The following is a 25,719-nucleotide window of genomic DNA, read 5'->3' on the forward strand; positions in this document are numbered from 1 at the left end:
TCCAATTTTATAAGGAACTGAAAAGCAGAATGGAAGTTAACATTACTTCAAGTATATAACTATGAAATGAAGAATTGGAATATCCAATCTTGGAAAATCAATGGATCAAGGTTTTAAGAAATGTAGACATACTTCTAATATTTTAAGAATGAAATTAATTCATTTGAAAATATTTTTGCATATTTATTTGATGTATATGCCCCCCCCATCTCATTATAGCAACTTTGGGAGGCTAATAACAAGGACCCTCTATCTATAGTATTGAATCCCTCCAAAAATGGTTTAAAAAGTTGGGTATTAGGTTTCTTTTGTGGGGACATTGTAAGAAATTTGAGGACTCTAACTTGGTCTTGTCTAGCTATAATTTTGTTTTGGTTTCAAATCATAGTATATATTAATAGAATTTTGGAAAGAAATATAATAGCTAAAGACATAAACATGCTGAACCATATTCCTAAAATATGGAATTTATTACTTAATGAAACCCTTTGATTCTACCAAGCCTGGGACACAGTGAAAGGATAACTCTACATAAATGGAAAGAAATTTAACCATCTTAATAATAAGAAATGGATTCGACGTTGCATGTGTTACCCATTTTTCAGAAATCTTTATATTCTAAAAATGAGAAGATGAAGCACCATGTTTCCATATGATCTAGAATTAATTATAAGCTCAACAATTGAATTCCAAATTGATACTTACTAAATAATCATTAAATTGATCTTTTTTCTTTTTTATAATTCTTTTTTTTATTTATTCTAATTAATATCAGGTTCTTATCCTATCTTATCGTATAGCCTCCTCCTCCTCCTCCTCCTCCTCCTCCTCCTCCTAAGTCAGCTCACTGCAACATAAAGGTCTCTTCACTGAAGGTTGTGAACTTCAATCAACCGTGCTGGCTCAGTGCAGACTGGTAGATGTTTTTTGACTTCCAGGTTTAGGGCTAAGAGAGTGTGCCTGGCCCAAAGTCACCCAACCAGTTTCTATGCCCAAGGCAGAACTAGAACCTGGGTCTCCCTGCTGCTCGTCCAGCATCTTAAGCACTATACTACACTGACTCTCATAACCACTATACTGCATATGCATATTCTGTTGGTGTTACAGTTGTTTGTACTTTACTCTTAAAAAATAAACTATTTTTTAAAAGAAATGAAACTAAAAAAAGTAAAGAAATCTTTTTGAAAATGGGTTCTGCCAGCTTCTAAGGTTACTATAGACAAATGCCCAGAATCTGGAAATAAGAAAATTACTTCAAACTGATGTAGTATTTTGGTGCTCAAATAGCTGCACAAATGCTAGCATTTCTAATGAAGAATCTCTAAGATAGAATGATACTGGTATCTCCATGCTGCAGATGGGATAATGGATAGAAGGAGACTAATAGGAGTTTTCTTAACTGAGCTAGTGAGATTATAAGCATAGGGAAAATTTAAACTCGGGACTTTTAGATTCATGACTCTTGAGCCTAGTGTCTGCTAAGAATTCATTTCCACTGACTTCAGTGGGCCTGATTCACAAGATTGGAACTTCAAGACCCAGAGTGATGAAAGGAAGGGGGGGAAAAGTCTAGTAGGGCTATGGCTAATGAACTACCTAATAGACAGAATCTTGCCAGGCTAAATTTATCTACAGCTACTAGAGAATATACTCCGTGAGGCTCTAGGGAGGAGCCAGCCTCCTCCTCTTCGTTTTCCCACAGTCTTGTGGGCTGAGGAGGCACTTGCCCTGGAATGTCTCTCCCCCCCCTCCTGACAACCTTGAAGCTCCATTTCAGAATCTTCCCCGCTCATGCTATCTATCACACTGCCCATCTTACAAAGTGACTCTGGGTGGCGTACAATTAAAATAAAATAAGTGAATAAAAACAGGCATTATAAAAAAGATAAAACATTAGAATAAAAACAGTATCACAATTTACCAAAAAAAATTTTTTTTTAAGATTTAAAATATACAAACCCCATGGAGGGAGCAGAATATTCATTACAGTGGAGCCAGCTAAGAGCGTCTCCGGTTCCCAAAGCCCCCAGGCCGATGACACAACCAGGTCTTGAGGGACTTCCTAAACAACAGCAGGGAAGGGGCGAGCCTCATTTCAGGGGGGAGAATGTTCCACAAGGAAGAGCAGGCCCACCTCCTGGGACCCACCAAATGCAAGTCTCTGGCCGGTGGAATGTGTAGCATACCTTCCCTGCTGGTTCTAATGGGGCAGGCTGATATGGTTCAAGAGATGCTTGAACTCTTATTCCTGTTTGGTAGAATTTGAAACAGAGTTGTCGCTCAAAGAAATCTATCATTTTAATTCAAGTGCATAAATAGTGAAACATTGTGCTGAAGCAAAACATCTTAAAGAAGCATCTCCTCAACAGCAGTGTGGGAATGTCTCTTCTAAATGGGGCTTGTTCTCTGTATACCTTTTGTTAATTAAAATATTACATTGATCAGTGGGTGCAATGAAAAGCTTGAAACCCTATGTATTACAAGAGGTAGATGGGAGGGGGAGAATGCAAGCAGCTGGAGCAACTGGCCATGAAATGCAAAAATATATAATTTGTAGGATTTGTGGCATTTATAACAAAGCTTAAATGTATACAAAGTATGCATTCAGTAATGACCCACTGTTGTGAATGGGCACTGTGTTATTTTGTATACGTTTAAGCTTTGCATAGAAGTAATTCTGGAGGTAGGAATTCTTAGAGCAGATGAGCATGGCTACCCTTCTGGAAATTATTACAAATGAAAGAGTCATCAACAGTGGGATTAATTATAATAATGAAATACTCATAGAAAGCTGGTTATTTTGTGTGAGAACAACTGAGTTTGCAATCCACAGCCAGAAAAGCTGAGCATTACAATTTTATTCACAAAAAGTGCATTCAAACTAGATATATTTGATAAACAGTAGGAATGATGTGTACAGAAGGGCAAGAATTAATCAGCATTGGCTTTATCAAGGAGTACAACAAATCCAAGTCAAAATCAAAAACAAATGGGAATTTATTTACTAAGATTTTTTTTTTGCCAGACTGAAGATAATGCTACAGAATCATCCCAGAATGCAACTCTTTAAAAAAAAAAAAATCCTTATTTGAGATAATTTAAACTCCCCCTCACTTTACAACTAATTAATTCTCATTTTTATCTGTTTTTTTTCCAGACCTATGAAGAGGACTATACTTACGTATTCCAGATGTTGCTGAACTATAGTATCCCTTGCTATTGATCTCACTTTCTGGGAGTTGTAATTCATTAGCATTTGGAGTACTATAGGATGTCTACTCATGTTCTACACTATACTAATTTTCTATTCAAAAAGTGAATGTTGCCCAGCTATTTTTTCTCAGCAGAAATATAAATACATCTAAAAAATATTTGCTCCCCAAATTCCGCCTTAAAATTCTCTATGAATATTTAATATTTTCATTGATTTCCGACTGTGAACATAAAATGCTAGTCAGTAATTTATTTCATTTATTTTTATTTAATGGATTTGTGTGTGTGTGGGTATTTATATATTATATTGACAGCATAAGATACATTGTGCTCAAATTGCACCTGGCAGATGACATACAATGCAATATGATTAAAGAATAACAGATAAAGAATCTTGAAATTTCCATGCCTCTGCAGTCAAGAGATTTTTAGTGAATCTTGCTCTCTCCAGTTCACTAACAACACTAGTCATTCAAGAGCGCTAATAAGTGTTTTCCTTTTTTTCTTATTTGGTATGCTTTTTATTCGTCTATTTGTTTCAAGTGCTTCTATGCACTTAGGTCAATTGAATCTATGTGGCTTACAGAATCAGATATCTATATTATAAAAAGGGATTCTACATTACAAAAAAAAGCAAATACCAAATATATAGCCATAATTCAATAAAACAGCCATTATTACTAGTACCCATCGCCCATCTCAAGTACATTATTGAAGTGCTGATCTGATAAATCTCCAAATGCTCTCCAAAAAAAATCTCATGTAGCTTCCTGAACATCAAAATGGGGATCTTATTTATGGGGGTGTTATTCCACATGAGGGGAGCTAAAACAAGAAATGCCAGCCTCTACGTTCCTCCTCACCACCCTTCACAACAAAGGGAACCTTCAGCATCTGTAGTAGATTCTATCTGAAAAAAGCAGTCTCATACATAGCCAGGCCCAAGCCACTACCTACTTATTTTGGGATTTTCTGTCCCTCCTTGTTTCAAATGAAAAAGGAAAACTCTTTTTGTCCTCATCATCACTTGTAACTATGAACCACATGGTTTTCTTCACATCACAGTAGAGCAGTACATACATATAAAAGGGGACTAGCTTTAAAAGAACAAGTCAGCAGGAATCTCTGACAGCAATCTCTGCACATTAGGGGAATGGGTGTCAAAATTGCAGATGTCATTCAATGTGAGTAAGTGTAAAGTGATACACACTAGTGCAAAAATCCTAACTGCTCATACAAACTAGGGATCATAGCTAGCATTAACTGATGAGGAAAGAGATCTTGGAGTAATGGTAAACAGTTCAATGAAGGGGTTGGCACGGCTGATCTAAAAAAAGACCAACACAATGTGTAGTTAAACTTTGGAATTTGCTGCCATGAGATGTGGGGCTGGCTGCCAGGATTGGACCAATTCATAGAAGTCATGGGGTTCAGTAGTTATTAGCCTTGATGACAATGTGATTGCCTCTGGCCATCTGCTGGGAGACAAATAGGTTTCCTTGTACAGTTGGTTGGCCACCATGAGAAAAGACTACTGAACTAGATGGGCCAGGGGTCTGATCCAGCAGGGTACTGCTTCACTTGTTTGTTATTTAGTTTATGTAGCTACTCATCTCTCAGAAGTGATTTTGGGCGGCTTACAAGAGTAAAACAAACAACCTTCCCAGACAACCCCCAGCGCTTAAGAAAACTGTTGACTCAACTCACCAACGACGGCAGACCTCATCTATCTGCTGGCCCAAATGCCTGGTGGAACAGCCAGGTCTTCAATGGCTTGCAAAAGGCTGGGGCCATCCGAATCCCTGGGAAGGGGGGTTCCATAGGACAGATGCTGCCGCTGAGAAGGCATGACTTTGGGGTCCAACAAGATGACATTGTTTAATAGAAGGGACTCAGAGCATGCCTTCTCTGCTAGATGTGATGGAGCAGGCAAAAACAAGGGGACAGAGGTGGTCCTGCAAGTAATCTGGCCCTATGCCATAAAGTGTTTTATAGGTAATGACCAGCACCTTGAATTGCACTTGGAAGCCTACTGGGAGCCAGTGCAGCTTGTGGAGCAGCAGTGTTACACAAGTGAACGAGGAATGCCAAAAAAATTGCCAAAACCCAGCTGCAGCTTCTGAATGCTTTTCAGAGGCAGCCCCGTGTAAAGCATGTCACAGTAATCCAAATGGGAGGTAACTAAGGCATGAGTCACCATGAGCAAAGCCTCCCGGCACGCGTTTTATGTAATGCAGTGTGTTCACTTCATTACTATAAAAGAGAACACTTACCGGGAAATCTTAGACAAAAATAAGCAAAATAATAAATTGGGTATACATAACAATATTGTAAATCTAATCCACCTGCTTTATCACAATCCCTGATGTAAAGTACAGGCATTTCCTTCAATCAGGAGCTTGGTGAGAAATTACAGCTTGCCGCAACAACTCCAACTTCTATTCTTTCATCTAGTGATTTTCCAACCTTTGGCTCTCCATCCTTGTTGAAGAGAAGTTTCACTTCTTCAGTGCTCTGTGCCACTCTCCTTTTTTTCAGTATGCATGTCCAACAACCTAATGACTCAGCTACAAAGCTAAATGAAACATTATCTTGTGGTAAAGTTGCATTTCAGTTCAAGAATTAAACTGTCAAGATATGATAAAAAGATAAGCTATCTATGAAGACCCCAAGTTGTTGTTTTTTTTTTTTTGGTAACAGAACTCAAATTTTCATAAATTGGATACCTACTGACCAATCCATTCAGTGACCATTCAGTGATACTGAAGACTGTGTCTTCAGTAAAGCTCTTGTGTCATGAAATTTCAAGGAAGGAAATCAGGTTGATTGAGATTGTGCTGACATATGAAACTTTTATTAATGACAGGACCTACCTCTGCACTGCCTCCATACATGTATGTCATTAATATGTTATGTTTTGTTTGTCCCTTGTTGGCCTAGTGACAGATTTCACTTACCATACTAAGCTATGATTGAAGCTTAGATTGAGAGCCAGTTTGGTGTAGTGATTAAAATGCTGGGCTACAGACTAGGAGACTAAGAAAGTTCCAGTCCTCCCTTAGGTAAGGAAGCCAGCTGGGTGACTTTGGGCCAGTCTCTCTCTCTCTCTCTCTCTCAGTCCAACCCACCTCATAGGCTTCCTGTGGGGAAAACAGGAGGAAGAAGCATTGTGTATCTCACTTTGAGATGAACAAAACACAGGCAGGATATATATCAAATAAATAAATAACAAATAAAACCTGCCCTTCAAATACACATCTTATCTAACAGAGGCACCAAAGAAAAGATACACAGAAAAGGAAGCAAAACTAAAACATACAAGTGAAAAAAATTGAATTAACTGGGATTAGATAATCAACACTAGTTCTTCTGAATATGGAAAATGCTGGTCAACAAAGCTGCTGCAGCTGCTGCTGGCTAGTTAATAATTATGTCATCAGAAGGTAAATGCTTTGCAAAACAAATATTTGATCTCTTCTACAAAATATATATTGCCATTTTGTTTGCAGATGAATTAGGTTCATCCAGAACTTGAAGCTCCAGTAATTACAGGTCGTGAAAGAAAGACCTACCAAGAAACTCTTTGTTCTCTTCAGAAATGAAACACTACTTTTAATTCACAAGAACAGGAGCAAGCTCACTGCAAGATCTAATTAGTTTAACCAACCATGCCAACAAGGGCTTGTTCATCTGCACATCTTGAAAAGTGCTCTGTGCCATTATGTGCCAACAGTTACTTTTGCCACTGCCACAGGCTAAATGGGAGAGTTTCATTTGAAAGGGAAGTGGCTTGCACATTACAGAAAAATAATGGCCCTTTCTTAGAGCCCATACGTAATTCACCCCTGCCAGTTCCTTATCAAACAGGAATAGGTCACATTCTCTGGGAGGAGAGCTTTTATCCTCTTGATCGAATGTCTTTGGTTTTGTGCTCTGCACGGTAACTCTCTCTCTTTCACTGGTTAACTTTGAAAAAGGAGCCTTTCCTCCCCATCCCACAGTCTGTTGCAGCATGGCTACACTTCTGCAATTAGCTTCCTGGGGGTTTTGAACCAAGCAAACTATAAGGTTGTAGTTTTGCAAGTTTGTTCAGTTAGTTGCTGACATAATTATAATCAATAAAAAGGGCTGCTAGAATACAAAACAATGCTGAATAATATTTCTGCTAGGTTGCTGTGGACAGGAAAAAGATGATTTTATATAGTAGCTTTTTGGCTCCCATTTTGCTTCAGATCTACTTCTGGAATAGAACTACTGCTTTCTGCATAGATTCTATTCCAAAAGTTATTTTTAGTCTAACAGAACCTGATAAAGTTGATTGAAATTGTAATTTCTTTCTTACAGTATCTCAAACTGCATTTTATTTATTTATTGTTGTGCCTGTGAGTCAGTGTTGACTCCTGGCAACTGCCTGGACAAGTCCCTGCACTTTTCTTGGCAAGCTTTTTCAGACGTGGTCTGCCATTACCTCCTTCCTAGGGCTGAGAGAGAGTGACTGGCCCAAGGTCACCCAGCTGGCTTTATGCCTAAGGTGGGACTAGAACTCATGGTCTCCTGGTTTCTAGCCTGGTGCCTTAACCACTAGACCAAACTAGTCCATTAAATTGTATTTTAGGTACCAGAAAACTTTGCCAAGCAGCCAGCCTTAAGTGAATCAATACATCAAATATTGTAAAATGGAATTACGAGCATAAGAGGTTGCCTTGAATACAACCAGACAACTGATTCAATGTTGTCTTCATCCGTCTTTCCTAATATACTTCCTCTAAAATTTAGATATTTTGTACTACAACTCCTGCCAGATACAGCTGACGTATTTTTACACGGCCAGGGATGACAACAGTCAAACTACAGTATATTGTGAGATTCAGATTGGGAAGGTTGGTCTACAATGACTGGCAACTTTTTTTTAGTCTACCTGGAGATAGCAGTGCTTATGGATATGATGCCATCATATTATGTGCAAGTTGTCCCAGCATCCAGAGTCTGTTAGGGTCAGGATGGGAAGAAACAGACTTAAGTTGAGCCCAAGCAAAGCAAAGCTGCTGTTTGTACATCAAGCTTCTCTTCAGCTCCTGTAGTGCCTCTTGAGGCAATGGCACTTCTGAGAAAGTATGTCTGTGATAGGGAGGGCCTGCTGGATTCTCAGTCGCTGCTGGATGGGCAGGTGGAAGCTATGACCAGACGGCCTTTGACCAGTTCCAGACAGTGTACCAGTTTCAGCCCTAGCTGGAGCAGGAGGACCTAAAACAGTAACAGATGCTCTTATTACCATCAGATTGGACCATTGCAATGCGATCTACATGGGACTGCCTTTAAGGGTATTTGGACACTGTAGTTGGTACAAAATGCAGCAGCTCGTGTGTTAACTAATATTAGGTGCCACAAATGTATTGTGCCTGGGGAGAAAACCCTCTGTTGGCTGCCAGTAATCCTCCAAGAGCAATTTAAAATGCTGGTTTTTATTTATACCAACAGTGTATTGGCACTGTGGTACGCGCAGGACCACTTCCGTCAGTCAGTCAAGTCATCTGACCAACAACTCAGGAAAAAATGTTGATAGTGCCCCACTACTGGTGTCCCACGGGGGGGGGGGACTGGACTAGAAGAAGAGGCTCTTCCATTAAGGGGCTCTTGGTGTGGAACATTCACCACCAGAGATCAGGCTTGCTCCAGCCTCATTGACCTTTCGTAAACAGGTTTAAACGGGGCTCTTCAAAAGGGCTTTCGTTATTAGTTAAGATAGCACTGCAGATTGTTTATGCGCTCCGGTTTTAAGAAATTTAAATAAATGTTAAGATTAAAAAAAAATTATTTTAGCATTTATGTGCGATGGATGTTTTTCCTTGTAAGCTGACAAGTGTTGCAAAATTATGGTCATTTAAAAGTGTAACTAATAAATAAGTTATTCTAGATATTATGAGGAAAAAAGTCAGGTATACAGATGTTGATATTGGCCATGTCCAGCTGAACTCCAACAGTAAACTAAAATCTAGCCAGAATAATTCCGTAATAGCTGTTGATGTAACATCCCTGTGGCATTTTTAAGAACTGTAAATGCTATACAAATGTGATACACACACACACACACACACATTTTAAAATAAAATAAAATAGGTGTTTTACAGACATTATCCTGTGGCTGTCTTCACAGTATCATACAATTAATCAGTTCTCTTTCATTTTTATTGCAGGTAGGGCAACCGAGGCTAGGATGGGTGTAGACAATCTTTTTTAATTTAGGAGGTCATATTTTGCCTGTTTTCTGCCTAGGTACTGCAAGAGGGATGGCTGATGACATGATGGGAGTGACTGGGAATTAAATTTTCAGCCTGTTTTGGGGGAGGTTAAAGGGTGAAATGGATGCTTTAAAGCAGTGTTGTCCAAACTTGGCCACTTTAAGATGAGTGGACTTCAACTCCCAGAATTCCCCAGCCAGCTTGGCCAAAGTGGCCAAGTTTGGACAACATTGCTTTAAACCTAAATGGAGCTTGGGTGGGAGGGTTGTGTCTGCAGCCAGATGCCCACCCATGCCCCAAGGCCAATTGTTTAATTTAGGACGTGGCAATATTTAAATTCAGGTCTTTTGTTCATTGCTCAAGCTTCTGAAGCCACTCTGTTACACTAGAATCTTAGCAGAATCTGTTAGACCTGAACAGAGACACTGATTCTCTTCCCAGCAATCCAGATAAATCCAGTTGTAAAGTTAATTAATGCAATGATTTGTCCTTTATTGGATGTACCCAGAACATAGAGCATTTTGAAAGGGGCGTTCTCAAACAGTTTTACAAGCTTCAATTTAATTTCTATGCATGTAGTAGTTTCTGTAAGAATCCCTCACTCAGTTCACAAAGTAAATAAATTGAAAACATTGACAAGATTCAACTGGAGTAAATACACAATTCTAAAAGATTTTAACTGAGTTTATACTAGCCCAGCAAATATAAAAACTGGGTTTACAACTGTTTTTCAGTGCAATATGTCTAGCACAGATTAATAAACTTCAAGCACATTTTTCCTCAAGTTTATTGATTTTTCTGATAAAGGCTATGTAGCAATATTTAGGATTTTGATACAGCAATGGCAAATGTTCTCCAACAGATCACCACAAAGGTTCCGAGAATGCTTCTGAATTGGCTCACTTAAAAATTAAACTTCAAAGCAGCAGCAAATCCAGATATAGGACCAAGATGCAGTGACCACATTATTTGTTAATAGTTAATGGATATGGAGTGCAACAGGACATTATAGATGATAATACTTCACTATACAAAAGTCTGAAAATATACAACAGTTTTATAGGAAAAGCACTTTTCTTACCTTCTTTTGAAAGTCTTAAGAAAATGTCAAGATGCCAAGGTACCAGTTAAATATGACATAGACAATGCAGACAATAGTGCACTTAAAAGCAGACTGTCACATTCAAGCAAACATACAATCCCAAAAATAATCAGACGATAGTTGGCCTCAAAACCGCAATATTCAGTTCTGTATGTTCACTAATATGCAAATCCCCCCTCCCTTGCATGGCATTTAGAGCATTATTGAAGGCAGTGTTATGCACCAAGCCTTCAACTCTAGTTAAATATTATTGACATCTTGGGTCAGAAATTATATATTGTTATTGTGGTTTTTATAATTTCTAATATGTTGTAACCCACTCAAATTATTTTGTGTGGGCTGTGGAAACTGTAAAGTAAATAAATATACAATACATGCATGTTATTCTTGGCAATCTATGAAGACAATTGTAGAGCTGGGAGATGGGCGGGGGACAAATTTAATAAATAAATCAAATAAATACATTTTGCTGGAGTGCAGAGTCAATGTATCAGGCATCCAAGTCATAGGACAAGGCAACATGGATTTATGGGAGTGAGGGAATAAATCAGGATACAATCAGAAATGTGCGATGTTCAACATAAAATCAAGAGGCATTATAATTGTCAGGTTAACTGACTTTCTGTATTCTTCACTGAGAAGACTCATATCTGTAAACAGCCCAGTGCTGTTTTCACGTTTAAGCATACCCATCAAAGAGCCTCCTCAACAGGATAAATGGAGGGGCACAAAATGAAAGGGATGCTCAGCTTTCTGTTCTCTCATTAATTAATCTCATTAATATTGTTCTAGAAGCCCAGCAGGGCTATAGAGTGGAACCAGTAATTCACTTGGTGGACATTTCATAAATTTTTGAATTCTGAAATTTCTTTGGCCTGACTGATTTCTGTTTTCAATCACTGAAAAGGGGATGCATAAAACTAACATATTCTTGGCCATATGGTCATAAGTGAAGACCAGGAGGATTTCTCTTAAGTAGATGAATTAAAGGGTAGAACTGGTATCCTCAAATGCTAAACCACTCCTTTGTGAATTGTACCATATTTATCTGAATGGAAGATGACTCTGAATATAAAAACATCCCACTGCCAAAGGGAGAGTAGCAGAAATCTATATCCATCCATCCATCCATCCATCCATCCATCCATCCATCCATCCATTTTCCCTCCCCATAATAAATATGTAAATGTGTTACACTTATGCAAGTATGTATAAATGTAGATCTATCTATCCATCTACCCACCCACCCCCCTCCAAAAGGTTAGGCCAGGACAAAAAAAATAGATAACTAATTAATATTGCCTGTAAATTCATAATCTCTAGTCATAACATTAGTTGTTCTTCCATAAGCATCTACCAATTATTCTTTTCTCCCATGCAAAAACATGGAAGCACATATACATTTCCCTTTTCCCTTCTTCCTTCTAGGAGAAACAGGGAGGGAAGGGGAAGGAAGAGGAGGGAAGGGAAGTGATGAGGTGAGGGCAGAGGTAACCCTTGTTTAGGTGCTACAAAAAGGGTCAGGCACTCCCAGACAGCAGCAGCTTTTATTCTTATCAGGCAGTCTGACTGGCCTGCCAATTCACTGGTAGTTATTTGAGGGGTGGGGGCTCAGCTTCCTGTTCAGCAAATTTGGTACTCTGAAAAACAGGCAACATGTAAGACACTTATTGTAGGATAAATTATGAGACAATCAGATGCTAGAAGAATGTTAACCATCCAATAAAACAGTAACTTCTCAAATTTATTTTGATTTTTAAAAATGAAGACTTCATGAATGCTGAGGCAGCAACTTCAAATAATTACAACAGGCAGATTCTACCCAGAGAAAATTGATAAGGTGGGCAAGAACTTGCATCTATCCGCACAACACAGTAATTTCATTAGATCTGCAGAGCCCAACAGAGAATGGAAGGAGATCCTAGTCATATGAAATGTTTGGCTGTAGAAATAATTAAACCAGGTTGCTCTTTTCTACACATGTTCACTATTATAATACATACAATCCCAATAATAGTATACAGAATTTACCTCAACTCTCTGCCTCATTTGCAGCCATTAGGAGGGAAAAAGACAAAAGATTTAGACATTTTGGAGAATAAAAAAACCCTCAGCATAATTTTGTAACACCCATTGCAAGAAATTTTGATGTTTGGGTTGATTGCTTTGTTGTAATCAAGCAGCCAAACCAAGTGGGCCATCTTTACATTGTTATAAAGGACCGAATTTTTAATGAGGAAAAAAGTTCCAGAATTCATAGTAGTATGAAAATGCAATTGAAAAATTTTCTGGAGAAGGCTGAAATGTTAACCAATCTTAAGACTGTTATGAAACCACATGAAATGGCATATTTTACAAGTGAAATTAACACAATTTTACTAATGTCTACTTCATGCAAATAATAAATACTGCATTGTAAATATTGTTATTTACAATTCCCTTTAATCAAACACACCTTTTAAAAACTATCAGACTATCAAAAATTAGCCATCAAGATTATGAATCCTTTACAACCAATTTTTGAAGAATAATGAACATGGTTAAATATCATAGGCAAAAATCTATCACAGCTAAACTGAACAAGAAAATAATTTTGAAATAAATAGATATGGAAGGAGTCTGTTCATCCCAATATTTTAGAGTGGTGCCATTTAGCAGTCTATTTGAGGGTAGAATTTGATTATGCTGAAAAGGTTACGGTGGTGCTTAATGAACACAGAATGAAATCCATGCAAAAACTGCCAAACTAAGCAGAAAAGAACTCAGAATGAAGATTCTGAATCTTCATCCCTGATATTTTACCCTTTTTCCTGGAAATTCAATCGATGTAACATCCCCCTAAAACTTCCAGTCAGTCCCTTAAATCAAACAACCCTATAGTGTGCCACAATTTCCAACAACTGCAAAGTCACACAAAGGCAAGTGTGGGGTGAGGTTAGCACACATCTCTTAGCCAGTTCAACTGGGTATTGTCCTGGCTACTGAGAAAAAGGATAGCAACAGAAAAATCCCTACTCCCAATTTTCCCTCTGCTTGAGTGCCTTTGTGTGATACCCAAGCAAATTTGAAAATGCACCTTTGTCCCTCCAGCCTTCTAGTGGCAAGTGCATATGCAGAATGTCTGGTAAGCCAAACCATTATTTGTAAACTCCTGGAACAGGCTTGCAGCTTCCAATCTAGTGTGCAGAGCAAGATATCACTATACTTGGAAAGAAATGTATCTTAGTGAAAATCACAAGTTACAGACAGTACTAATTCTGAGCAGCATTCCCTGAAGAAAATGAATACTGTACATTCCTGGCTCCTCCGAAGGGATTTGGGGGGAGGCGGAAGGGGGTTATCAGCAGGTTAGACACAATTATCCACAATTCCAAGCCATCCTCCCCACAAAAACAAAAACAAAAAGTTGTTCCTACCCCAGAGTATTTAGTAACATTCAATAAAAGGGACAATGCATTTCACATTCCCAATAAAATGCTGAATGTTCTGCTGTTTGGGCAATCATCTATATTATGTTGCAGTTGCAGGAGGGGAACCTCTGATAGTGTCAGCTAAGTTGATCGGGTGGCAGAGAATAAAATTTGTTAGTTCAGGAAGGACTGCCTCTAAGAAAAAGCTACTGATCAGAATGGGGAATTTAAAGCAATTCCACATTAGATCAAGAAGGGCTGTAAGTTCCTGGGATCAGGAATAGGAGAAAGACATGTCTAGTGAGACAGATTATCTAAAGGAAATGGAATAAAAACAGGCAGTGATCTCTTTTAAATGGAAAAGAGAATGAAGTGTTACTGAACATTCAAGAGAAACAAACCAAAATAAAGAGCAGGGGACTCTTACTTGTTGATATTATGTTAAAAAATGAGAGCATAGCAATATTCTCCAAAAGCCTTTGACCCAGAGGAAACTCTACAATAGAATGCAGCTCTAACAAGTACATCCAATATTAGACACTTGTCTCAAAGGGTTGAACAAGTGTGAGCATGCATACACAGATACTCCCTCTTCAAAGGTATTGTGAATATGCTTGAGTTCCACGGGAACAGGACATATCAACCCCCAGGCCAAATTGACTTAACCTGCAAGCCAAGCTGACTGCAGATTATGAACTGGATATGGCATTTAAATTCTCCTCCCACCTTCAGCTTAGCAGACTAGCACAAAGCCAATAATAAGAAGCTTCCATGTTGGGCAAGGTCATTTCATTGTCTTAGTGGTAACAGCCTATAGATCAAAGTTACTTAGGTTTCATGCTGTTAGTGCTATATGTATTATTTGTCATCAACCATCAGCCAAATCACACTTTCTGTCTAATAGTGCATTCTTGTTAAGGAACATGGATCCATGTTTTAGCATAAATATCCAGAGAACACATTAGCAGAACTATGCAGTCTCCCCAACTGGGAAGTGATTCAGTGATACAGCACAACTATCAAAACATTATGCCAGAATTGGTTACATATGAGAAAAGCTTGTGTATTTCCTCTACAGCAGACATATTCTGATTCTGGCAAGTTAGAATATTATGGTAGCTTTTCCACAAATAGGCTAACAAACAAAAATAGTGAAGTACCCACATCTTTATGGACAGCATTCCAACATGCACCTCCCTACCAGCTGTGCAGAATCTACTTCATGTTGAACTAAGATATGAAAAATGAAGACATGATCAGCACTGCCTGAGTCACCTAGTGCGGAGGCTAGAGAAAATACCTTGCTTTTTATTGGACACTTTCTACTTTTCCTTGCTGCAAGTTGTGGTGTGGAATAAGGAGCATGGAAAAATGCTGTTTCAATCTGGGACTGAAGGCCCTAACCAAGCCAAAGTTACAGTGTCTTAACCAAGAACAAAAAGGTTCGTTTTGGGGAAGAAAGGAAGAATTTATACTTCCCCTTACCACAGGGATCTTAAAGATCACATTTTACAAACCATGAAAACTTCTGACAGCATTTGCCAGATGCAGAATGAAAATTTCCGCAAAGCTAAGGGCACCCTTATCGTAAACCTCATTGATGCTCAGTATTGGTTAAAAACCTGAGTGACACTGTAACTGAACACACAATTTATTAAAGATGAGACGCTTCCCTGGGGGTATGGGGAGGGACAACAACCAGCTAAATTACACATTTGGTCATGTAAACAAAAACAAGCACCACCTTCCTAAATGGTGGTGGATGACTACAGTGCCAAGTGAGGAACTCTGAAGCAAAAAAAAAAAAGTTCAACCCGATTGCACCAAAAAGGAGCTTGAGCGCATGCAAGTCTTATGTGTTTAGTGCTTAGTGTGTAGAAGTGACTTGCTTAACCAGGAAGGAACAATCTGACCCTGAATTCTGCCAGATTTCAGGGACTCTCTGGCATCCCGTCATCCTGGGCCCTGTCATCGATCTCCAGCTCCGCCAGCTGCCGTCTCAGCATGTTGACTTTCACTTGGAGTTCCTTGTTATACTTTATGATGTTGATCATTTCTTCATAGGATTCGTCTACAAATTTGGAGGATCTGTTCCAGCGAAGAAAAACTCCTGGGGCAGCAAAAAGAAAACACTTTTAAAAATGCCTTGTATCTCCATAAAAGAGAGTAGCTTCGCCTGTTTCTCATCTTTGGGAAAGTGATTTTATTTAACTGTGTTTATGCAATGCCTTCATTTCTATCAAAGCACTGAATAGTAGGGTCTAGAATAAGGGCATACTATTGGGAAGAGCAAGTCACCTAAGAAACAGTCAGAGGTAGCTTTGCTGCTTCCCCTCCTTCAGATGAAACCAGTCATTGAACGACTTCTCACTCTATGATCTCAAATGGCTATCGATGCCAGGCAAATTGGTGGAGGAAGCTCTCCATTCTAGCAAGGTACAAGAACTAAGTCACACAGAACATTCACCTGATTCTGAGTCACAAAGAACATTCACCTGTGACCTGATGATTAGAGGCTCCCTTTCAACAAACCAGAACAGCTTGTCAATCATTTCAGCATTGTTTTTCCCTCCACTCCCACAGAAAAACTCCAAGGAATGCAAGCTGGCTGTCTAGTAGCTCCTCTAAGAATTAGGCGCAGTAAGATCACATCAGCTGTGAATATCTACCAGCTTTCTTTCCTGGAGTTAGGTAGCTGTGAGTGGTCTAAAGAGGAAATGTTATACAACTATGCAGCTCTCTGTGGAACAGTTTTCAGTGATGAAGGCAGGAATAACTGTTAGTTCAACAGCTCTGCAAACATGATACCATATTACCCAATACCGTTAAAGAATCCTTTCTCAAAAAATATTAGACCTCTTAGGTCTATAGAAGGGTGGCAGGAGTGAGAAGACGATTGTATGCACACACACACCCCCCTTCAAATAAAATAGGTCTTAAGCCTAGTGGAGGTTTAGCACAACTATGTTGCTTATTATTTTCAAAAAAGAAAAAAGGAAACAACGCCCACTGAAAAAACACACTGACAAATTCTGGCAATGTGATCTGAAGAAATTCTGTAGGCTACAAAAAGAGGCCGAGGGGAAAGGGACAGCTGTTTGCAGCCTGTGGGTCACAGCCTCCCTTTCTGGCTTTGCAAAGATTCTGAGGGAGGAGCAATTCAAATATTACCTATAGGGTAATACTAGACAGGGGTCCAATGTGGAAAAGTACCTGGCTTACTTAAGTCCATCTAATGATTACTACCAAGATGGATTTAAGCAAGTTATTTAAATTTGCAAGGCCTGAAAAGATTCATCCCTCCTCTGCTATTTCTCAAATGGCAGGAGCCACAAAGCAGGCCTTCTAATGCTAATCAGAGGGGAGGCCCTTCAGATTTTCTGATCATAGTGGAATAATGGTAGAGATATATATATTCCAGCCAGACAGCTCTACTTGATATTCATATTTCTGGACACTTTCCATAGGTAGCTATCATGGAGAACATGTGACAGTAGCCCAACCTGTCTAACACATCTGTTTGGACTCAGTCGAGTGGCAGGTAGCCAATGCCACCAATAAGGAAGAGAGCAGATCAGAATGTCCTAATGCCTCCAGGCCTGTTTGGAGACAATGTACCTTCCCAGAGCTGCAGGCTTTGTGGTGCAACAGAAGGCCAGATGACTAGGCTGTTGGCTTCAAAGAGAGGATTCTTAAATCGATTGAGCTCTTCTGGCCGGTTCACCCAGGACCACAAGGACAATGTCTTCTGAGACAGCTTAAGCTTAGACCTGACAGAGAAATCAGAAGTAAATACAAGTGCTCCTAATTTGAAAAAGCCAGCAAAATCAGCAGTTCCATTCACCACATTTGCAGGGGAACCTGGAGGAAGGGAGCTCTTCTCTCTAAGTGGAAGAAAACTGAATTTTAAAAAAGAAAGCTATGCTACTTCTGTAACACAAGAAACCATGCTTTTCCAACTTGCAAGTAGCAGCATGAGAGAAGAGAAACAAGATGACATCAAATAAAATCCTAGCTAGTAAACTCAGTCCTAGGGAAACTGTAAGGTAGCTGCTCCTGCACTGAAACATTTAAACAAAATGTGCAGGACATTTTGTATATTGCAAAACAAAAACAAAAACAAAAACCAAAAAACAGCAGGTATTTGGCAAATATATGAGAGTAAACAGAGAAAGTCAAAGGGAAAAAAAAGCATTTGGCATTTAGTACGTATCTTCTTGGTACTCCCTGAAAATATAAACTGTGCTTTCAGTTAAGTTCCAGCAATATAAGATTCAAGATCCCCCTTGTGGCCAGAACTATTAACACACTATAGGATTCCAAGGTGATCTCTGAAATACAACCCTGCAATATTTGCAGGAAATTCAAAGTAAGCACAGAGACACCACTACTGATTAGAGAGCAAACCTATATGCTACAGTGAGAAAGATAAAGATATGTCCTATGTTGATCAGATCACCAGTTCATCAACTGTAGTCCTTAGACCTTCAAATATTCAGGCAATCTTTCTAAACCCTGATACCCACAATGTGCTTTAATTCAAAGTTGGATAACTTTTTAGTATTAGGGGCTACAGTTCCCCCAGAAGCTGCTGTGGGCAAGCTTATGAAACACTGCCCTGACAGCAAATGGAGGCGGCCTAGATTTTTACACATTTGTTTCTGTGTTTTGGGGTTGTGGTTCTACTTCATTTTTTGCTTGCTCTGCGTATTATGTCTATCAGCAGGAAACTGTATCTCTAAAATTTGGTTGTTTCACATCCAAATTCCAGCTGTGTGGTACTGGAAATTATTATGGGCTGCAGGTTGCATGGCTGAACTGCAATTGTGTTCAAAATAGTGTCGGAATGACCATTTCGGCTACTGCCTCCTTTGGGAGCCTACGTAGGGAATAGGTGACCTGCAAAAGCTCTACCAGGCCTTTGAAAGCTCAGAAAAGATCCTCATTGTCTTTCAAAACCCCATCCTTCATCCACAGAGTGGCATGTTCTGACATATTTGTGCCATGTGCCATTCCGGCACATGGATGCCTATGAGGGATGGACTTGAGGAATGCGAAGACTTCAGGAGACCCAGCACAACCATTTCTGGAATAGATGAACTAATCCCCTGATTTGATAAATGGCATAACTCAACTGCAAACTTGAAGTCTTTTAAATTAATAGCCAAGAGTCTCATAATCTTGATAGTAATGTCATTAATACTGCCTTCTATGAACCACAATATTGCTTGGACTCCAAGAAACTCAGGACAAAACATTTATCTACCTTTCATTTTCATTGCTGCCCAGGAAAGTTCCAAACTGAGAGGCGTAAGAATGTTCAAATAGCATGATTAGAAAATGAGAGTTGAACTCAAAGGAGCAAGGGAACTGGCGAAGGATCTGCCAGACACAATCCAAGAAGAGGAGGAATACCGGAGCCTCCCATTTCTGCTTGCTATTTGAATAAGCTGATTGGGCGCAGCGCTGCTGAAATGGGTGACCAGCCTGTAATGTAACAGCACAGAAATATAGATATATATTTAGACAAAATAATAATGCACCTGGTTAAAAGAAATATTAAATATTTCTACTATAGCAATCTTTTTGGATCCAAATTCTCCTTTTATGCAAATAACACTAAGATTTCTACTGGGTTGCATAAAACATATTACAGGATCATAGGGTTGGAAGGGGCTAGCTAGGGCATCAAGTTCAACTCCTGCTTAGTATAGAAATCCAAACGACAAGCTTCTGTGTGAAGCATCTAGTAAAAAGGAGACTCTGATAACTGTTGAACTGCTCTTATTATTAGAAAGTGTTTTTTTTCCCCTTAAGTATTCAGTGGAAGCTGCCTTCTTCTTACTTAACTCCATTAAGATATTAGGGTTAGGTTCATTTAAATTTATTGGCTGTGCAACTCCAATGGGCTCTGGGCAGCACACAAAACGGGGGGGGGGGGGGGAGCTAAAATATTAAATCAGCCAGATAGCCTAGACCAGTGTTTCTCAACCTTAGCCACTTTAAGATGTGTGGACTTCAACTCCCAGAATTCTCCAGCCAGCCATGCTGGCTGAGGAATTCTGGGAGTTGAAGTCCACACATCTTAAAGTGGCCAAGGTTGAGAAACACTGGCCTAGACTAAAATGATCTAATAAACAACAAAGTCAACAAAACAAAACAAAGGCCTTAGACAACATACATCAACCCCAGGCCTGAGGCCAAAGCCAGGTTTTCAAAGCTTTCCAGAAATCTAGGAGAGAGGGTGCCATCCTTACCTCTGGGGGGATGCTGTTCCAGAGGGTGGGGGCTGCCACAGAGAAGGCATGCTTCCTCAAGTCCCACAAGATGACAATGTTTAATGGAGGGGACCTGGAGTGCACCCACTCTGCTGGAATGTACTGGGCGGGCAGCAGTGATTGGAGACAAGTGGCCTCTCAGATATCCAGGGCCTATGCCATACAGGGCTTTACAGTATAGGCAATAACCAGCACCTTGAATTGCACTCCGAAGCCGACTGGCAGCAAATACAGTTCACATAGCAGTGGTGATACATGGGCAAGAGGCACCTGTTACTGCTTGTGCTGCTGCATTTTGAACCAGCTGTAGCTTCCGGGTGGTCTTCAAGGGCAGCCCCATGTACAGCATATTGCAATAATCCAATTGTGAGGTGACCAGGGCATGAGTAACTGTCTGAAGGGCCCTCTGGGTGAGGAAAGGGTGCAACTGGTGCACAAGATGAACCTGTGCAAAGGTCGTGCTGGGCACAGCTGACACCTGCTCTTTGAGCAGTAGCTACAAGTCCAGAAGAACCTTTAGATAATTGCAGAAAGATCTTTGCAAAATGTTAAGAGGCATTTTTGGAATCAGCCAGTTCCAGCAACCCAAACTCTTGATCAGACAATGTTTAAGTAAGTAATAAATGATACACTTAGGAAAAGTAATTAGGGAATTAATGAATAAAGGCCCCAAGAAACTCACAAACAGGTACAGGAAAGCTATATATAACACTGTTCTACTATTGCTTCCCAATACTTGGTAGAGTGTCTGAAATTTAGGATGTGGTAAGTAACACTCAAAATTAGTAGCTGTTGATAGCTCCATTTGTCTAGTTTTCTTTTAAAGTTTAAACTGGTGGCCATCATCAATCCAATGATAGAGGGAATCCACAATTTCATTATGTTATCTAAAGAAAGATTTCTTTTTATCAATTTATCAATTTTCCTCCATTTAGTTTCAATATATGACCCTGAATTCCAATATTATGAAGAGAGGGAAAAAAATCTGTTTCATGCATGCCTTTCTATATCTCTATTATATCCTCTCTTACTCTCCCCTGCATCAAGCTCTACCATTATACTGTAATGATTAAGGAGCTGAACTAGGATTGGAGAACTCTATGTTCAAGTTCAGCTTCTATCACAGAAACTCAAGGGATGATTTGGAGCCAGTCACTATTTCCAAGTATCCTACTTCCACAGTATTACTGCGGGAAAAAAAGCCATAGAGGCAGGAATGCTATTTATATTGATGAGCTCCTACAAGGAAAGGTAGGACATAAACTAACAAACAAATTAGCTTTCAATGCTCTAAATGCATCATTTCTTTTCACAAGCCTTCTTCTAGCCTTCTGATTACTTTAGTGGATTTTTCATGACCTTTTCCAGCTGTACAATAAACATTTTGGGATGCAGTGACCTAAACTGCACACAGTACATTGTCTTAAACAAAAATCTAACATTGGCAGAAAAGTTACACTGTAAAATTAACAACTAAGCATATTAGAAATTAGGACTGGCTTCTCCAAACAAATGGTCTCAAGGTAACATTGAAGCATAGCTTCCATCATCTTCAGTCAACACGCAATTGGAAGGCACCGGATTGAGGAAGGCTGGATTAAGGTACTACTTAATCTAATCTTCCACTCCCAGAAAAACTAAGTAACTATGCAGACATGGAGGCAACTTGTTGATCACCAGGGTTCCCTTCACTGCCTAGCAAGTGAAGACTCTACCCTTTTTTGCACCATTGATTCCTGCAACATTAAATCAAACAGAAGTAATAGGAGACAAACTCCCAGAGCAGGCTGTTAATGTAAAAAATGAATGTGTCACCAGCTGCACGTGGCTTTTAGCCAAGAATTCAAAGGAGGACAGCACAGATGTGAAATTGTTGTTCATCTACTGAAGATGTACCTTATTACTAACATCAGCTTCATTACCAGATGATTAGAAAATACAGTATACAGATTCATGGAAGACACTGCTATCAGGATGTAGTAGTAAATGAAATCAACATATACATATTGCTCTGGGCAAACAAAGCAGGATCCTTTTTTCCTTTACACCCTTCTGTGGGTTTCTCAGAGGCATAAGTTTCAGAGGATCAGAGCATTTGAAAATAAGATGCTGAAGTGATCTGATCCAATAGAGTTGTTCTTAGTCTTATGTTGTCAGTCCTGCCTATTATGCTATCACGGCTTACAGTTGTAAGTCACTTTTCCTCTTCCACTTTTGTGGCGTGCTTTGCATATTTGTGAATTAATAGTCCACCTGTTTTTCCTGGTAACATTTGACAGATTATATAAATAGGACAGACATTTGAATGTGTCTTGCGTGGGTCTCTCTACAAGCTGCAGTGAGGCTTCACGCCAATGGTAACACATTGGCAGTTATGTTGAAAGGAAGCCAGCACATGAACTCATACTTGAGTCACAGTATACTCATACCAAGTATGACCTCACAGTATACTATACTGAGTAAGTGCACCAGAGAGGCAGTCTGTGCAAAACTTCCAAGCGTGCGGGAGAGGGATAGCTGTAACCTTACAAATATGCACGGACACAAGTTCCTACTATTCCTATTTCCTTATGGATATGATTTAGTAAGCTCTGGTTTGGCTTGCCAGAAACTTTCAGATAACTGTTAATTAAAGAATGAAATATGAGCTCCTCCTCATATTACATCCTTCTCATCTGACCTATCCAGATGATGAGTTAACAGAGGGGTTATTAAGTCAAGGTGCTATCCTTGATAGAACAGACATCACAGTAAAGCATGAGAAACAGACCTAATTGTCTCCATCGGGGAAAGGCAAAGATGGACTTGTAAAGAAATGTTATTATATATTCCAGTTAAAATGATCCCCCTCAGAGACTTTGAGGGATTCTTAAATGCTTTGGACAATTTTCAAGGCGCAATGGTTAGCAATTCTTCTGAGGCCCTGTGAAATGGTAAGATGAGAAAGACCACTGCATGATTGCTCCTGAGTGTCCTCTCTGCTTACCGGAAGCATCTTGGTTTACTCTGGTGTCTATGGCAATGATACAAACTAGTAGACAACTGCAGCACAGGTGGTTAAATCTAGCAGCAAATACAAGTGAGCACAATCCCTCTACATGGCAATGATGGCAGAACTTTGTTTTCTGCCATCACTATAACATCAGTAAAGGCCCAGCACAGTTTTCCTGGTTAGGGGTATGGACTGCACAAGGCAAGTCCAGCAGCAGATTCAGTTGACCACTCAGAAACTTGTGATAGGTTTGTGAAGCACTTTAAGGATTAGGTTTTTCACCCCTGCTCCAAAACAAGGTGCAAAAATAGCCTATTTGCTATAGATGGATGGCCTAAAACCTAAAATTATTAGTAAAATCAAAAGCAGAACTTGAATTTCTACTGAATGCTGTTCATGTATTCAGCGAGGACACAGGAATGCAATTTGGTCAACACAAATATGCAACTTCAGTGATTAAAGGAGGCAAAGTTGTTGATGGACTACAGCTAATGAGTGGAAATGCCACAAAACAATTGGCACCAGAAGAATTCCATTACTTAAGATTAATGGAAGCTTCTGGCTTACTACATGAGCAAGTTGAAAAGAATACTAGGTCTAATTATATAAAATGAATTTGAAAAATGTTGAAAACAACATTAAATGCAGGGAACATAATTAAAGCTATAAATACTTGGGTTGATCCAATTTATTGATATACTGCAGGTATAATTGGCTAACACAAGCTGAATTAGACATACTTGACTGAAAAACAAGAACATTAATCATGAATCATATTTTCCACCCAAGAACCAGTTGATAGGCTCTACTTCACCAGAAGTAAAAGTGGGAGGAGATTTTTTCAAGTATAACAAATCTGTGCACTGGAATTTATCTAAAACCATCTATATCGTTTGCCCATGAGTGATTCCTGGTAAGATGTTATTCTTTGAATAAATTAGCAGATGAAAGATGTTCAGCATTTCAGAGATGAAGACACAGCACAAAGTTTTGCTGGTGAAAACACAGCAGCTCATACCTGACGCCACTCTCTCTCAATCAGAGCTTCAAAGCCACGAATGGTCCTGCATCTGGGATCCAGAATGATTTGAGCCAGAGAAGTCACCTGTAGTGTTGAATCAGTGCCTTCTGTCCCATGAATCAAGACAGATGCTCCTTCCCTAAGGGAGAAAATATGTTTCAAGAAAAGGAACAGCTTACTGGGGTTATCATGTATCATCCATACAGCAAAGAGAGCTTATCTAGGGGAGAACCAGGCTCAGCTCATGACTCTGCCTCAAAGCTCAAGGATTGAGACCTTCAAACTCCCTCTTTCTCTCTCCTTCCTTCCTTCCTTCCTTCCTTCCTTCCTTCCTTCCTTCCTTCCTTCCTTCCTTTCCATCCATCCATCCATCCATCCATCCATCCATCCATCCATCCATCCATCCATCCATCCATCACAAGGTATAGAGTTTTTTCTGGGAACTTCCCAGAGACAACTAGTTAGCCAATGCTACCAGTACTAGAGGGGACCCTGATCTAATCCAGCAGAGTTTCTGTTCTTATGTATTGCAATCTTTTCCTGAAGGGCACTTGATAAAAAGTCTACTCCAGACCAACTGATGGGAAATCAGAGTGGGAGGAGAGTGTTGTGGGCCACATTGGGGAAGTTTGATTGTGGTGCCAGATTTTTCTGTTTTTTATTTTATTGTTTACTGTTCTTATTGTTTGTAGATATTGTTTTATCCTTTGGTTGTGAGCCACCCAGAATTTGGTTTTAAGATAGACAGACATATAAATGTTTTAAATAAATAAATAAATAAACTGAAACATATGCCCAAATATTTACCTATCAATGCACTGGGCAGCCAAGCAAGCTGTGGTTAGGATTTCCTTGATGTGGGTCAGCCAGTTTGAAGCCTCTAACTTACTTAACCAGCGATCCATATTATGAGACTGGTCATTACAGGCCTCCACAAGTTTGATGAGACTCTCTTGCAGAATATTGTATCTATAAGCACATTGGGAAGGAAGTGGGACAAACATGAAAACAACCTTACATCCATGATGCACGCTGACAGTTTTATTATTACAGTGGGAACACCTTCTGTAGTTCAAACATTCAGTGTTTAATTTTAAGGAATAGATGTGGGTCTCTAAGTACCATGCAATTCCAATATTAGAACTTTCACAAACCATGAGCCAAGCCTCATATCCTGCTAAAGGACACCAGAGAGAACAATACAAAATCAAATAAAAGTTGATGTGGCAGTTGAAGTACCCATTTTTTCTTTGTACATGTAGCTTGGCTGATACAAAATTCTTCTCTGGGGGGCAGAACAGGCAGTTCATCAATGGAACAACTTTTCCATACCAAAAGATATGGGAGATTCCAATATTATTACCATTATAGTGGCGAATTAACACACTCTGGCTATTTTTCCATTTTGAGATTAACCCCTGTGCACTTTTGTTTGATTTTTGTTGGTCTTATTTTTTTACATTT

The 25,719-nt window shown here is 39.3% G+C and overlaps 1 protein-coding gene and 1 long non-coding RNA gene across 3 annotated transcripts in view; both read right to left on the reverse strand.

The window, feature by feature from the left end:
• The window catches only part of LOC148214355 (uncharacterized), a 169,086-nt gene that overhangs the window by 29,550 nt on the left and 113,817 nt on the right, over positions 1-25,719 (reverse strand). The window lies entirely within an intron of this gene.
• Positions 3,357-25,719, reverse strand: part of MTMR9 (myotubularin related protein 9) — a 34,109-nt gene continuing 11,746 nt past the window's right edge. The window contains exons 7-12 of one of the 2 annotated variants that reach the window (XR_015798226.1): positions 25,063-25,224; positions 24,253-24,394; positions 19,231-19,451; positions 17,583-17,734; positions 8,132-16,074; positions 3,357-6,353 (exon numbers count right to left, since the gene is read on the reverse strand). Coding sequence is in view for 1 of the 2 variants with exons in the window: in XM_007436646.4 (XP_007436708.1) it covers positions 15,896-16,074; positions 17,583-17,734; positions 19,231-19,451; positions 24,253-24,394; positions 25,063-25,224 (856 nt within the window). In the remaining variant the exon portion in view is untranslated. Of the gene's footprint in view, positions 16,075-17,582; positions 17,735-19,230; positions 19,452-24,252; positions 24,395-25,062; positions 25,225-25,719 lie in introns of both variants that reach the window. The other variant, XM_007436646.4, reaches the window with a different exon arrangement.

Source organism: Python bivittatus, unplaced genomic scaffold (genome assembly GCF_059951505.1).
Source record: "Python bivittatus isolate LINGU-HERP-01145 unplaced genomic scaffold, Pbiv_v1 ctg000690_np1212, whole genome shotgun sequence".
Lineage (NCBI taxonomy): Eukaryota > Metazoa > Chordata > Lepidosauria > Squamata > Pythonidae > Python > Python bivittatus.